At 38.1% G+C, this 14711-nt stretch overlaps 1 protein-coding gene across 1 annotated transcript in view; it reads right to left on the bottom strand.

Annotated features, from left to right (window-relative positions):
- CPNE4 (copine 4) overlaps positions 1 to 14711 on the bottom strand; it is a 509113-nt gene that overhangs the window by 154292 nt on the left and 340110 nt on the right. Inside the window, exons 4-5 of the mRNA XM_001369385.4 lie at positions 8820 to 8891; positions 4104 to 4178 (exon numbers count right to left, since the gene is read on the bottom strand). Coding sequence (XP_001369422.1) covers positions 4104 to 4178; positions 8820 to 8891 — 147 coding nt within the window. The remainder of the gene's footprint in view (positions 1 to 4103; positions 4179 to 8819; positions 8892 to 14711) is intronic.

Genomic DNA, 14711 nt, shown 5'->3' with positions numbered 1-14711 from the left:
GTCTTGATCAATGACACATGTAAAACCCAGTGGAACTGCTCATTGGCTATGGGAGAGGGATGGGAAGAAGGGAGGGAAAGAACATGAATCATGTAACCATGAAAAACATTCTAAATCAATTAATTAAATAAAAAAGAATAGTCTAGTTTAACTACTTCATTTTGCATGTGAGAAAACTGAGGCCAAGTGAGGTTAGTGACTTGCTTCAGACCACAAGGAAAGTGGGCAGGCATCAGAGATGGTACTTGAGCCTATGTCCCTTGAAGAGTGGTCTTTCTACCGTACTATGCTGTCTCCTATATCTCCAGCCAGATGAAGAGAGAAAAGAAACTGGAATGCTCCGAAGGGCTGAAGTTTTCAGAATCTAAACAAATGTACCTCATAGATATAGAGACTATTGCCCAAATCTGGCAAAAACACTGGAGTTGGGTTGGGGAAGGAGGTAAATGACTCAGTAAGGACCTGAGGGGGCAAAAGATTTTGCTCAGCCAGAACACCAAGAGAAACCAATCTTCAAGATTCTCAAGGCACTATTAGGGGTCAGGGCTCAGCACTGCCTTAATGAAAGAAATTATTCCATCTGAAAGGGAACCTGGGTCCTTCCCCTGCTTCTCTGAATTGCTGCTCCCCCTCCATTTTTGCACCATTCTGAGAGGTCAAGGGGTGGGAACATTCTCAGAATATTTTAACTTTCAAAGTGCTTGCATTGAATTTGGTGGCAGTTGATAAGAATATGATCAATGACCTCCATAGTGTTGAGTCTAAGTCACCAGGACCCTAACCCCTCCATGTAGCCCCCTCTTCCAGGTAGAAGAAATTAACATGTAGTCTACAGGGCAATTCCAGTCCTCTGGAGGGTCCAAGGAGGACTTCTTTACAAAAATGACTAACAGAATTCTCTTAAAGTTCATTTTGGAGGAGTCTCATCCCTTTCTATCATAGTGAAGACAAACCTATATCCTCCCCATGTTACAGGTTGGAGCTGTCTTTACTGTTTGAAGAACAGTTAAATTATGTTACTCTCATTGAAGGTTGTAGAATCACAGAAATTTATCATTACTAAATTGTCTACAGGTAGATACTGTTATCATCATCATTTTACACTTGAGGAAATTGAATCAAACAGAAATTAAGTGACTTGCCCAAGGTCACATAGCCAGTGTCTGAAGTTTGATTTGAACTCAGTTCTTCCTGACTCTAAGTCTAGTACTTCACCTAGTTGCCCCATTAAATCAAGCAGTTCCAGCTCCAAAACATCTCTTGCAGCTAACATCTTCTCACTACCTATGGGACCACAACCCTACCTCCTCTCTCCTGGACCACAATCTAGGCAATAGTCTAATGATCTCCCTGCCCCTAATCCATCCAACATACTCTGCCATAGTGATGTTCTTAAAGCATAGGTCTGACCAGGTCACTCCCTTGCTCTACAAACTCCCATGATTTTTTATTACCTCTAGGATTAAATATAAATTCCTTTGGAAGTTAAAAGTCCTGCATGGCTTTACTCTAGATTAGCCATCCAGGTTTATTACACATTACTTCACTTTGCACACTGTACATTCCAGCCAAACTGTTCTTTCTGATGTTCCGTGAATCCTTCATTCCATCTTCTGTCTTGTCTATTCCTTGCTGGCACTGCCCCCTCATGCCACTTTTAGAATTCTGGGCTTCTTTGAAAACTCCACTGAAGTACCATCTTCTACATCAACTCTTTCGCCAACTTCCCAGCTGCTATTTCCTTCATATACATTTTGTATTTAATTATCCCTCTACATATTGTTTATCTTAATGGAATGTAAGCACCTTGAGGGCAAAGACCATTTCAATTTTGGTTTTGTGTCTATAGCACCTAGCATAGTACTTGGCTTAAGGTAAATGCTTAATAAGGACTTGTTGAGTGATTAATTAAGCAGTCCCTAGTGTGGAGTGCCAAGTTTCTCAGCATTCAGGAAAACATCTTCACTTTTATGAGGCAGCATCAGCTTTGAGCAATGCCCCAGAGGGAATTACAACCCTTGAAGGGGAAAGCATTCAACAGAAATGCCATTAATTTGGACTGCTTCTCCAAATCAGGTCTCTCAACATTTATTATGGATTATTTTTAGTAAAAAATTTATTGAAGCTTTTTTATATCACAATCACTTTCAATTATACCCACCCACACTGACTTATCCAATAAGGCTTTCTTTATAACAAAAGAAACCAATTATTAAAAAGCAATTGACATATGCATCAGTTTGGGCATTATGCACAACATTATACATCCATAGTTGTCCCTTCTCTTAATTTCTCCAAGGAAAGAAGAGAGGTACATTTCCTTATTTCTCTGATTAAGTGGGTTGGGTCTTAAGAATACATAGCATTTTGCTTTATTTTATAGTTTTTTGTATTCTATCAATGTAATAATTTTCTGGTTTCTGATTCTGCTCATCTGAATGTTTGGTTAATAAATATCTTCTCATGTGTTCCTGAATTTCTCATAATCATGTTTTTCTTAAGGTACACAAATGTTAAATTATGTTCGTATGATACAACTTATTCAGCCATTCTCCAGCCGCCATTATAACTCTTTTTTTTTTAAACCCTCACCTTCCATCTTGGAATCAATACTGTGTATTGGTTCCAAGGCGGAAGAGTGGTAAGGGATAGGCAATAGGGGTCAAGTAACTTGCCCAGGGTCACACAGCTAAGAAGTGTCTGAGGTCAGATTTGAACCTAGGACCTCCCATCTCCAGGCCTGTCTCTCAATCCACTGAGCTACCCAGCTGTCCCCCATTATAACTCTTAACTGAGACTTTGTCCTAATTTTTTGTGCCAGGTACTAAAAGATTTGCAAGATCTAGATAAATTCCAGACCTCATGGAGTTTTATGTCTAAAAGGGAACAAAAAATCAAAACATTTATGTGCTACCTTCCAAACAGCACCAGTGTGACTCAATTTAGGTATTAATATCCTCATTATACAGAAAAAGAAAAGGTTTACAGATGTTAATTTACTGACCCAAGATCATATAGCTATTAAATGGCCATACTGAGACTATAAGTGGGGTAAAGCATTACCCCATCAATCCATCATTTCCTACCTCTAAAGAATGGGAATATTGGCAGGAATAGAGAGGGTGAGGAGAAGAAGCATGGTGAAATCTAGATTGAAAGGAAGAAAATCCTGATTTCTCAACCTAATTTTATCACTAACTACATTATGACCTTGGGCAAATCTCTGCCTCTCCGTTGGTGCTCATGACCATTGAGAATCCTGCCAACTCCTTCTTAAATAATAGCAGCAAGTCATCTCAAAAGTGTAATAGAGTGACACTTGAGAATTAGAATACAAAAGAGAATTAGGAGAAATGTCCTTATTTAAAGGTAATGACATGAATACAAAACCCAAGGAGAAAGAAACATGCTGGGGATCTGGCTGACATTGATGAAGTCCCAGAAATGGTTGGCAGAGGCACAAGTCAAATGGGTTACCTCTCCTTAGAGAGTTTCATTTTCTGATGTCTCAGCTATGATTTCTGAATTATCCTTTACCCAAGAAGTTTCAAGCTTCATGATCCTTCTAGTAGGGCACTTAAAAGGTTTAGTCCTTTAACAGACATTTATCAAGAGTCTCCTATAAGCCAGGCACTGTCCTAGGCACTGAGGAGTCAATGACCAAAACGGAATTCTATCCTGAGGTTGGGGATGAGGAACATTAAGAAAACAGATAAGTAAATGCCAATTATATAAAGAGTTAATATGAGGAAGGGCAGGAAAGAGGACCCTAGCCATCTGGGAACTGTGTGTCAAAGCTCACTTACCTAAATCCTTCTGATCTCTGGCATTTTGAAATGGACCAGGCATGTGTGTAATTAAATTGTCTTGGTTTTCATTACAACCCCAGTCCTCTTTTTAATTGCTTCACAGGTTTGGGAAAGACTCCTTTGCTCATTGATTTGGAATCTTTGCTCTGATTAACAACGGTTGAAAGGAAAAAAATAGCTCTCTGTGTTTGCACACACGTGGGTGGTCATGAATGCAGGTGTGTGTAGAGGAATCTCTTTTAACTCTGTTGGCTTTACCACATCTTCTTAAAAAGTTAAAATCAAACACTTTACCTTGTCATCCAATTTCCGTGCATTAAATGCCAGTTCAACATAGTCATCATTGCCGGATAACTCCTCAGCAATCACCTAGGTGGAAAAGGGAAACATAAACTCTGAATAGTACCCATGAAATGGAATGACAGAAACAATAATTATAACCGATAGTTTTCACATTTACAAAGTATTTATCATATATCATCTCAGTTGACCATTACAGCTCCTCTAGAAAGCAGGTACTATGATGCTCCTTCTACTGATGAATAAATTGAGACCCTGTAATAGGAAGTGACTTGTCCAAAGTCATGAGCTCACAACTGTCAAAGACTGGATCTCAATCTAGGTCTCTTTTGAACTAGGCTTTTTACCATTTGTTGTTGTTCAGTTGTTTTTCAATCATGTCTGAATCTTTGTGGGAGTTTTCTTGGCAAAGATAATGGACTGCTTTGCCATTTCCTTCTCTAGCTCATTTGACAGATGAGGAAACCAAGGGTGACTTGTTTAGAGTAAATAGTTAATAATTGTCTGAGGCTGGATTTGAATTCTGGAAGATGAGTCTTCCTGACTCCACACCAGGAGTTCTATCTACTGCTCAACCTAGTTGCTCTTTACCATAATAGGTCAAAAAAAGGAAGTGACTACTGTGGACACAGTGCTATTTCAAACAGAAAAGAAATCCTTCATGTAGAGGCATTTGCAAGAAGAAGTCATGGGCAGTTTCTTTTTCTATAAATGGAGGATAGAAGAGTAGTAGAGAAAGGGCTTACGCTACCCCAGGAAGAAGCTGGGAGAGTTATTAGAAAGAATTTTTTTTTTATTTTAAGGGTAAATGAGTCAAGTGAAGTCAATGAGTATTTATTAAGTATTTACAATGTGCCAAGCTCTGCAGACAGAAGAAATTCAAGCAGAGAGAAAGCAGGTCCTTGCCCTCAAAAAGTCTACATTCTAAGGGAGTGGGAAGGAAGGAGGTTAGAAGGGGATGCCTACAGAGGGACATGGAAAGGAAAGTCCTAAGAGTCAAGAGTGCATCCAGAAAAGGAATGCCAACACGGCAAACCTTTGGGTCATCCTTAAAATGGAGGCTCTGGAAGAAATTGGTCAATCAGAGGAAGAGGGTGCAGGGGTGGAGGCTGTGTCTAGTGTGATGAGAACAAGGGTAAAGTGAAATTGGAAAGGGAAGAGATTTCTATGGCATGGTTAAGGAAGTCAAGAAAGTAATGTGCTACTGACATGAATTGTCATGGAAGTGTGTGGAGGCTTTTTCCCCTCTGGAGATTGTAAAGAAAAGAATAAGCTTTCCCAAATTAACCTTAAACCAATGTTTTACCATCCATTTCCATGAGCCCTTTGTCCTCAGAGTCTGAGATCAAGGTTTATATTCTTATTCCTGGGATAAACAGTCCAAAACAGACTAAGGACAATCAAATTTAGGGGGTTTGAAAAGCCCTCAGGGAGAGATCTTGGTTGGACCTCGATATCCAAGGTCCTATGAATGCAAAGACCTGGGATATCACCTCGTGGTGGGTGGTGACGGGAAGGGAATGTGAGATAGAGACCCTGAGAACAATTTTGAGGATGCTACTGAATAAGGAAGGGGAAGAAATATGCTCTTGGAGAACTTCCCATTTTTATTAATTATTGTTTAATTTAGATGCTAATATTTGTTGGTTTTTCTAAAAAAAAACCAGTTATATGTAAGGAATAAAAGCATTTTGAGTGTCCCCTAAATTTTGATCTCTGGGGCAAAATCACTGGGTACCCAGTTCTCATGACTCTCATCATGAAAATCAATGAATCTTAATGTTTTCAGTCCTACTGTCTGTTAAGAGTTGTTTATGCATTCTCATTCAAAACTCAAAGGAAGGGAGAGCTGTACTAATTATGGGAAGTCTTAAACAATTTCAAAACAGAATGGAGATTAAACATGGGAACCAAACAGGCCAGATCTGGCACTAGGGTTAAGCAAAAGGCCAGAAGGCAAGAGGTAACAAGAAGTTTTTTTTTGTTTGTTTGTTTTTGTCTTCATTTTTGTTTTTTTGTTCCTTTGTTTTTTACAAATGCACATATTTTTAATGATGGAAAATTCTATTCTCCATGGTGAGTAGGTATTTATTTTATTATTCAAGCTACATGTGTTCCAGTAAAATCATAATTATCTAAAGGATATAAATGTCTTATCCACAGCACACAAATATACTGTCCCTGCTCTGGCAAATCCCAACACAGGGGGATAAAATAGCGTGGTGCAAAGACCACTCAATGGAGTCATAGAACTTTCCTCTGGCACTCCTTGGGTAAGGCGGTTTATAATTCGGCCAGCCCATATTTTCTTTGTTTACCTTGGGCAATTACTCTCCATGGGCTTTAGTCTTCTTCTATCATATAATAGGATGAGCTTCTGGGGTCCCTTCTACATATAGCATTCTATGATTTACAAATGATGCAATCCTGACTCATCTTTTCATATGAATTAAGAAGAAACACACACACACAAAAAAAGAAGAAGAAACACCTCTAGCATGATCCCATTTCACAATCAGGTAAGATCCCCAATCTAACAGTGGTACTCAAATGAGTGGCCTGGAAACCAGCTGCCAGGCTCAGAGAGGATGTCTTCCCCTTTCCCCTAGCCCAGCTCACCTTTATAAGTAGTTTTTCATCCTCATTTGGGGACCAGAATAAATGAAAACTATTTTCTAGTTAGCTTTGTTCTATGGAGACCCTGAGTTCTAATCTAATCAGATCAACTATTCCATTTTGAATTAGGTCCATCTGTTACAAAGTGCCCATGGAAGTCTACCAGGAGACTGAAGAAGTAGTCTTTGTTTGAAGGTAAAACTAAACAGATGACCCTGAGCAATGAGTGAAAACTATGGGCTCCGCCATATTTGTGGACTAAACTGATCTATATTTAGGCTACACTTTCTCAAGTCTAGTTTGTATAGAGCTCATGTGGCCAGGAATTGGAATTGTTTTTACTATATACATGGCCTTAAACATACATTAATTCTCTCTCTTTCTGTACACGCACATAGAAACAGGCTGTGTGACCTGGAATAAGTCACTTAACCTCTTATTCTCTCATGAGATTTTCTAAAGCTAGAAGTTATGAGATCATTTTCTACCTGAAAGAGTAAAAGGGGTTTATACTTCAAGTAGTTTGTCATATGTAGGAATCTAAAGGAACAGAGAAAATCTATATACCTTGGTATTGATTTGTCTATGGGATGGAATCATAATCTAATCATTTCTGATTTCTAGATCATTGCTCTGAGTAATTTGTACTGTTGCTTGCTAGATTTGGAATCTTAACTAATGGTGAAGTAGAAGCTTACAAGAGTATATTTCAATCATTAGAATCAGCAAGGAATAATGGATATGCCAGCCTCACTGGCAGAACAGAGAAGTTAAATTCTTCTGATGCATATTGACTTTGTGGCCTTGAACAAGTGATAAACTTTCACTGATCCAAGGGAACTCTCCATAACTGTAAAGTGTAGAACATCTGCATTGGTGGAGCAAGCTTCCTTACTGAGGGTACTTTAGACCCAAGAAATCAAAGGTCTTCACCAGAATAATACCAACAATGCATATGTGTATGTATAATTTTCAAGGCAATCTCATTTTAGGGGTACAATTTATATTCATGACCTGCCAAATGTAGTCCAGTAAAATATTTTTCACCACCATCTTTTGCTTTTGCCAGCCACTGTAAGAAGGTCTTTGATGAAAGAAGATTTGGAGAATTACCAAATTGAGATTTCAGTCAGTATAGGGGAAAAAAGATATGAAATCCCACATTTGGATCCCTACCCAATAGTGTCTTGGGAGTTGGCCCAACATATTGAGTAGGCAATTAAAATTCATCACACCTTTAAAGGCAGTGAAGATTTTGTAAGGTCATTTGATTGTTAGCAACAGCAGAGAATGGGTCTTAGTACCCCATCTACAATTCTTTCCTTTTAAATGTTGAAGCAACTAGGACATGTAGTTCTTGAGAGACAGATACTTTTCCCTCAACTCACTGGAAGTAGTCCTGAAAACAAAAAACATCAATGAAAAATTGAGAGAATTTTCATCATTGTGGATCAATTGCTTTCAGGTTTAAAGTGGGAGTTCAAAGCTGCTCAGGAATAAACTTCTGAAAATTGGGATCATTCTAATCCTCTTCCCCACTTTTTTCTTGTCTGCAAAGTCATCAGTTGGAGCAATTCTTCAACATATGTAAAAGCTGGTTCCCTATGAATTAAAAAAATCATATTGCAAAATTATGCCAGACTCTTGGGTCTAAGCAGAACTTCAAAGACTAGGACTAAAGCGTCTACATATTTAGTTCAAGGACTAGACTAAAAGGCTCTGCATATTTGGTACATTCAAGACAATTATTCTTGGTAGGCCAATATGATGGCAACCTAGATCATTGAAATTGGCAGCTGATTCCACATCTTTAGCTTACTTAGCAGTTTGATAGCTTCTCTCAATAAAGTTTTATTAGAACTATTAACAATTATAAAGACTGATGACTGAATGATCTGCCTTTTTTGTCCTTCCTATCTTATAGTAGTGGTATCTAAGTTTTTTTGGCAGGAGGAAGGAAGCAGAGACAAAGAATGTTCATGAGTGATCCAGAGCAAATCATAGGCTACTACAAATGTGTCCTCCATTCTCCTGCCTCTGATTTATTCTGACCATCTCATCAGGGACATTGACCTCATCCAGATGGAAACTTACCGTTATGGAAGACTTTCCTGCAGTGTTTCCATGCTTCAGTAAGGATTTGGACAGCTTCCTCTGTGAAACGATCTGTACAGACAAAGGGAAAACAATCACTGCATGATTTCAGCTCTGAGTTTTAGTTTAAGCACTAGAATTCTTTATTTGGTGTTCAGTCTAAAGCTAAAATAAAATCAGGGCAGTTATCTACAATCAGTTCTCTCTTAATTTGGGGACATTTCACAAGTATAAATCACTGCTTGCTTCCTTGATACCCTTCCTCTCATTAACTGTGGAGCAAAAATGTTTTATATTTAAATCAAATTAAATTGTGTTAATGGAGGAAAAAATATGGTGTAGCTGTAGACTTCTGGGAACCCTTTAGGTTTATAGTAGAGAAAAAATTCATTAATTTCTGGTCTAGATTAATCAATTGATAAGCATTTTCTAAGCTCCTACTATGTGTGAGGCCCTGGGAATAGAAAGACAGAAGTGGATGTCTCAATCCTCAGGGAGTTAATATTCTGTCAGGGGAAGACTTTAAATAGCCTTCATTTGCACACATGGGAATGCACCTTTGTGGGAAGAAGAAGCAATGGGTAAGGGGAGGGGATAGAATGCAAGACCTCAAACTGAAGCTTTTGTTTTTGCCACCTGTAGAAATCTATTTTTAAAAGTCTTCATTAGAAAGTCATCAAGGAAATCATTAGCAGCCCAACACACAGCCGAGATAAGGACCAGTAATTGAGCTTCTCTCCATGATTCAGTGTCAAGGCACAAAACAAGAACAGAATTGAGTGCCATCCATGAAACTATTATTAGTGTGCTCTCCCCTGCTCTTCTCCCCACCCCTTATTCTCTGACAAAACATTTAGTCAAGCATTAAGGTCCTGATGGATGCATTCCATATAATGCCCAATACTAAATAACTTCTCAAGAGTCTAGTTGAAATCAGGTGCTTAGAGCAAGAGAAGGAAAACACTCATTATTCCCAGAAAGAGAGAGAGAGAGAGAGCAGTTCATCCCACAAAGGAAGAGTGAATCACACCTGCTTCAGCTGGTAAATAAAGTGATCTCAAAATGCCTCCTGGATTTTTCTCTTTGTGTTAGCAGGGATAAATACCAAGAGGGCGTTATTCACCATTGCAAATATTCACTTCAAGAGGTGGTTGAAAGAGGAGTTGGACTATCTGGGTTCAAATCCTGGCTTAAACACTCACATTAGTCAAAGGTCTTCACCTGTGTGGGTCTCAGTTTCACTGGTAAAATGAGAGGAGTGGACTAGATCAGTGGTGTCAAACTCAAATAGAGACAGGGGCAACGTATTGACTTAGAAAACCACAATTCAAATGTGTTGTTTTGTATTTTGATTTATTTTGTTAACATTTTCCAATTATATTTTCATTTTAATTGGGTTTCTGTGAAGCTTGCAGCTTGCTCTCTGAGTCTTATGCCTTTGGACTAGGTCTGTGATCCTAAGACTTCAAGAGAAGAGGGGCCACAAAGAACCACAGGGATTTGGAGGGATCCATTTCAGCCTCTTTGCTAAAGTTTCAACAAGAAAGGGTTTTTCAGCATCTGGAGACCCTAAAGAAAAAGAATCTATTTTTCACAATGGAAACTGTCAAGGGAAACAAGATAAACTAGTTAGAGCTAGAGCTAAGGAGGCTTTGGTCACAAGCCTGATTCCCCGTAGGAGTAAATAGTTCACTCTTAATAGAAAGAAAATTCTGTTTTGTGACTTCACCCATCCATCCCTGCCAGCATCTCCCAAGTGTGTGCCCAGCGGTCACCATAGAGTCTGTCAAGAGAATGTAGATGGATCAGTACAAACTACCAGAGAACAAGGTACTACTGAACCCTCACTGTTAGCCATCAAAGGCTCATTATTAAATAAATATATATTTGTATATTACTATTGTTAGACAGCAGTTTTTAGTATACTGCTTTACACATAGTCAGTGCTTTGCATCTGAGGATTATGGATTCAAAACTAGAAGAGATTTCAGAAGTCATAGAGTTCAACCTTCTCATTTTATGGATGAGTAAACTGAGTCTTAGAGAAACAAAGTAGCATAATATATTTGTTGAATTGGGAATATCTGTGAGTAGGACTGGGACAGCTAGGTAAAACAGTGTATAGAGTGCCAAACCTCTATGGAATTAGGAAGATGTGAGTTCAAATCTGGTCTTAAACATTTTCTAGCTTTGTGAACCCAGGGAAGTCACTTAAACCTGTTTGCCTCAGTTTCCTCATCTATAAAATGAGTTAGAGAAGGAAATGTCAAACTTTTCCAGTATTTTTAAACCAAATAGGGTCATTAAATGTTAGATATGACCAAAATGAATGAACAACAACCAAAATGGTAAGGAAAGAAGGTGTGGTCATTGTAGAGATAGTTTACATGGCAGTATTCTTATAAGCAAGTGTGTCCCATGATGGTGATCTAGCTTTGATATAGACTACTCCACAGATTAGTAAGATTGCCTGGAACCTCAAGGTCCAAAGGACCATAAATATAGGGCTAAAAGCTACTCCAGAGGCCATCTGCTCCAAACTCCTGATTTAACAGGCAAGGTATCTGAAGTCCAGAGGTTAAAGGATTTGTCCTAGATCACACTTTGGCAGCTGGATGGAGTGGAGGATAGAATGCTGAATTGGACCCAGCCTCAGATACTTACTAGCTATATAACCCCAAATCAATTGGTTAACTTCTTTCAGCCTCATTTTCCTTATTTGTAAATAGCTTCTATTTCACAGATTTGAGAAAATCAGATAAAATAGCACATACAAAACACTTTGTGAACCTTGAATGCAATAAAATTGTAGCTATTATTTTATTACTATTACTGATTTTGCTAATACAAGTATTATCATCCCCATTTAATGACAAGAGAGGAGATTTTGAATTGTCATTTGCTTTCAATCTAGTCTTTTTTCCCATCATATCCTGCTACTTTTCAAACAAGTTGACTGACTGAGCAGATTCTTCTTTATTCCTCCTGTGATTCCCTCTAATAGGGCATGCTCACATGATGAGGATGGCCTTCCCTGCTCTTTGATCAAAGCTATGCCAGTGGCTACATTCACTTGTTCAAGAATGAATTATAGAAAAAGGACCTATAACAAAACTGAAAGAAGGTTCATAGAGTTCCCTGGATTTGAAAATGACCTCATTTACTTTGATTTCATGAAAGCCTTGCCATCCAGAATTAGCAATTATTTATTGGTTAGTTTTTATAATTTCTCCTGGGTTAAGTAGATACTTTAAAATATTACCTTTACCTTGCCAGTGGGGAAATGGAGATTCAGAGAAAGCAATGGAAATCCTTTTAGAAATACTACTCATTTTGCTTGCTGGACTAAGTCCTTTGCATATATATAGCAAGGAAAGTAGATGACAAATTAGGAAATAGTCATTAAGTTCTGTGCAATTACCTAGGGGTTGGACTGAAAACAAGCTTCTTTTTGAATGGCATTCCCCAAAGATGACCAGAATGGTATCCTTTCTGAGAGCAGAAATTCTGCATTTCTCCTCTCCTGTCAAATTTTTAAAGAGGCTATAGCTACAGAATTCCACATTACATAGAGGTAATCAGCATTCTTTCCTACAGTCCCAGCATAAATAGTTATTCATTCTGGGTAAGTAGCTATTTCCCAGGCTGCTGAATAATACATACCTTTTTCTGTAAGTTGAGAAGATCCAAAACAGCCAAGGGAATACAGGGGGCCAAGACTGCAGAAAATCAGGGGCTAACATAAGGGCCCTAGAGGAGCTTTATGAGTGATCAAAAGAGGGCAGGCACATGGATCAACAAACAGGAGAAATAACTTTGTACAGAGAGTTTGACTACCATCTGTCCAAAAACAAGGTAATATATTCTCTCTCTAGTGTCATGTGGAACAGAAGAGGAAAATGACCTTAGAAATGGTTCCCTGGATTTTTAACTTGGATTCTTTTGTTATTGTTCAGTCATTTCAGTCATGTCTGGCTTTTCATGACCCCATTTGGAGTTTTCTTGGCAGAGATACTGTAATGCATTGCCATTTCCTTCTCCAGATTATTTTAGAGAGGAGGAAATTAAAGTAAAATGGATTGGGTGAATTGCCCATATTTACACAGCTAGTAAGTATATGAGGCCAGATTTGAATTCATGAAGATGAGTCTTACTGACTCTAGGCTTTGTACTCTATGCATTGTATCGTATAACTGCCTCACTGAATCCTTTTAAAGTTAGTGATTAAAAAAAAAGTCTGTTATATATTCCCTACTCCTCAAAATGAGATCAAATATTACTAACTATACCTTGGTAAGAATCCTGACTTTGCTACTTGGTACCTGTATGATTGTAGGCAAATAATTTAATCCCTCTAGCCTCAGTTTCCTCTCTTGTAAAATGAAGGATTGGACTAGACAAAAGGAGGGACTTATCCCTTGAGATCTTTTCCAACCTTAGGTCTATGATTCTATCACCCATGAATGTGATATGGCAACCAAAAAAAATTGAATGTTCTTTGGCTTCATTATGAGAGGCATAGTTTCTAGAAATGTAGAGGGGTTAATTATGTTGTACTTGCATATATTAAATAAAATGCTCATCTTAGGGTTTGGATTCTTTAAATTTCCATTTTACCCTCTAGGCAAAATCCCTCTAGGATTATAGGTAATTTTTCTTAATAGTATGTCTAGGCTCTTTTACTGACCATGACTTTCATGTAGTCCAATAATTTTTATGATATCTCTCCTCAATCTGTTTCTCAGATCAGCTGTTTTTCCAATGAACTATTTCACATTTTCTTCTATTATTTCATTCTTTTGATTCAATTTTATTGTTTCAAGATATCTCATGGAGTCATTAGCTTCCCTTTGTTTAATTTTAATTTTTAAGAAATTATTTTCTTCAATAAGCTTTGGTACCTTCTTTTCCATTTGGCCTTAGTTTGCTTTGATCTTCCTTGTCAACATAGTAATTTTTTATGTTCAAGTCCTTTTTTATTGTTTGCTCATTTTCTAGCCTATTTCTTGACTTTTAACTTTATGTTAAAATAGAGCTTAAAAAATAAAAATAAAATAGGGCTTTGCTCACAGGGTGGAAAGGGCAGTTGTCTGAGTTTCAGGTTTTTCATGCTACTATTTTCAAAGCTAGTTCTGGTGGTTTGTAAGTTTTCAGCAATTCCAAGGCAGGATGATCTATGGGGAGATGTGGTCACTACTTGGTCTTTGAGTGACCACAAGCATTCTTTTCTGCCCTGAAACTGTGATCAGAATCTCCTCTCCCTGGCAGCTGCATCCTCTAGTACTCCTCCTCACCCTGAGACTATGTCCTAGAACTGAGTGTTGGCAATGCAACAGATTCCCACACCCAATACTGATAAAGGGTCCCTTATAATATCCTTTAAGCCAATTGTCTCACCCTTTTACCATATGTGGGCTAAGGGTTCCTAAAACTTCTTCCACAGTTGATGTACCACCTCTCCCCTCCCCCTGAAGGCCTGCTGCTCCTTTGCCATGCTGGGATGTTTCCCATTCTCAACCCAGAGAGAAATACATTTCCTGCTGACCTAAGTTGTCTTATGTGTAAAATTGTTTCATCTAATCTTTTTGCTTCAGAATACATTTTGCGGCATAATTTTAAGGTTTTCTGGAGGGGAATTTGGGAGAGCTCAAGTTAGTCCCTGCCTTTAATCCACCATGTTAGTTCAACCACCAGGATCTAGATTTAAATCTGTAATACTAATAATCTTTACTTCAATAATCCACTTGTTGCTTATGTATCTACATACAAATTTGCCTGTTATATCTTTATAGGATATGAATTTCTTAAGGCCAGGATCTTATTTTCATATATTCATCAAATAACCAAGAGACATGCTATTGATAAATAGGGATAAAATCAATTAGACTGATC

The sequence above is a fragment of the Monodelphis domestica genome, chromosome 5 (assembly GCF_027887165.1).
Source record: "Monodelphis domestica isolate mMonDom1 chromosome 5, mMonDom1.pri, whole genome shotgun sequence".
NCBI lineage: Eukaryota > Metazoa > Chordata > Mammalia > Didelphimorphia > Didelphidae > Monodelphis > Monodelphis domestica.
Note: the sequence above shows the minus strand (reverse complement) of the source record. Positions and strands in the feature narration are given on the sequence as shown.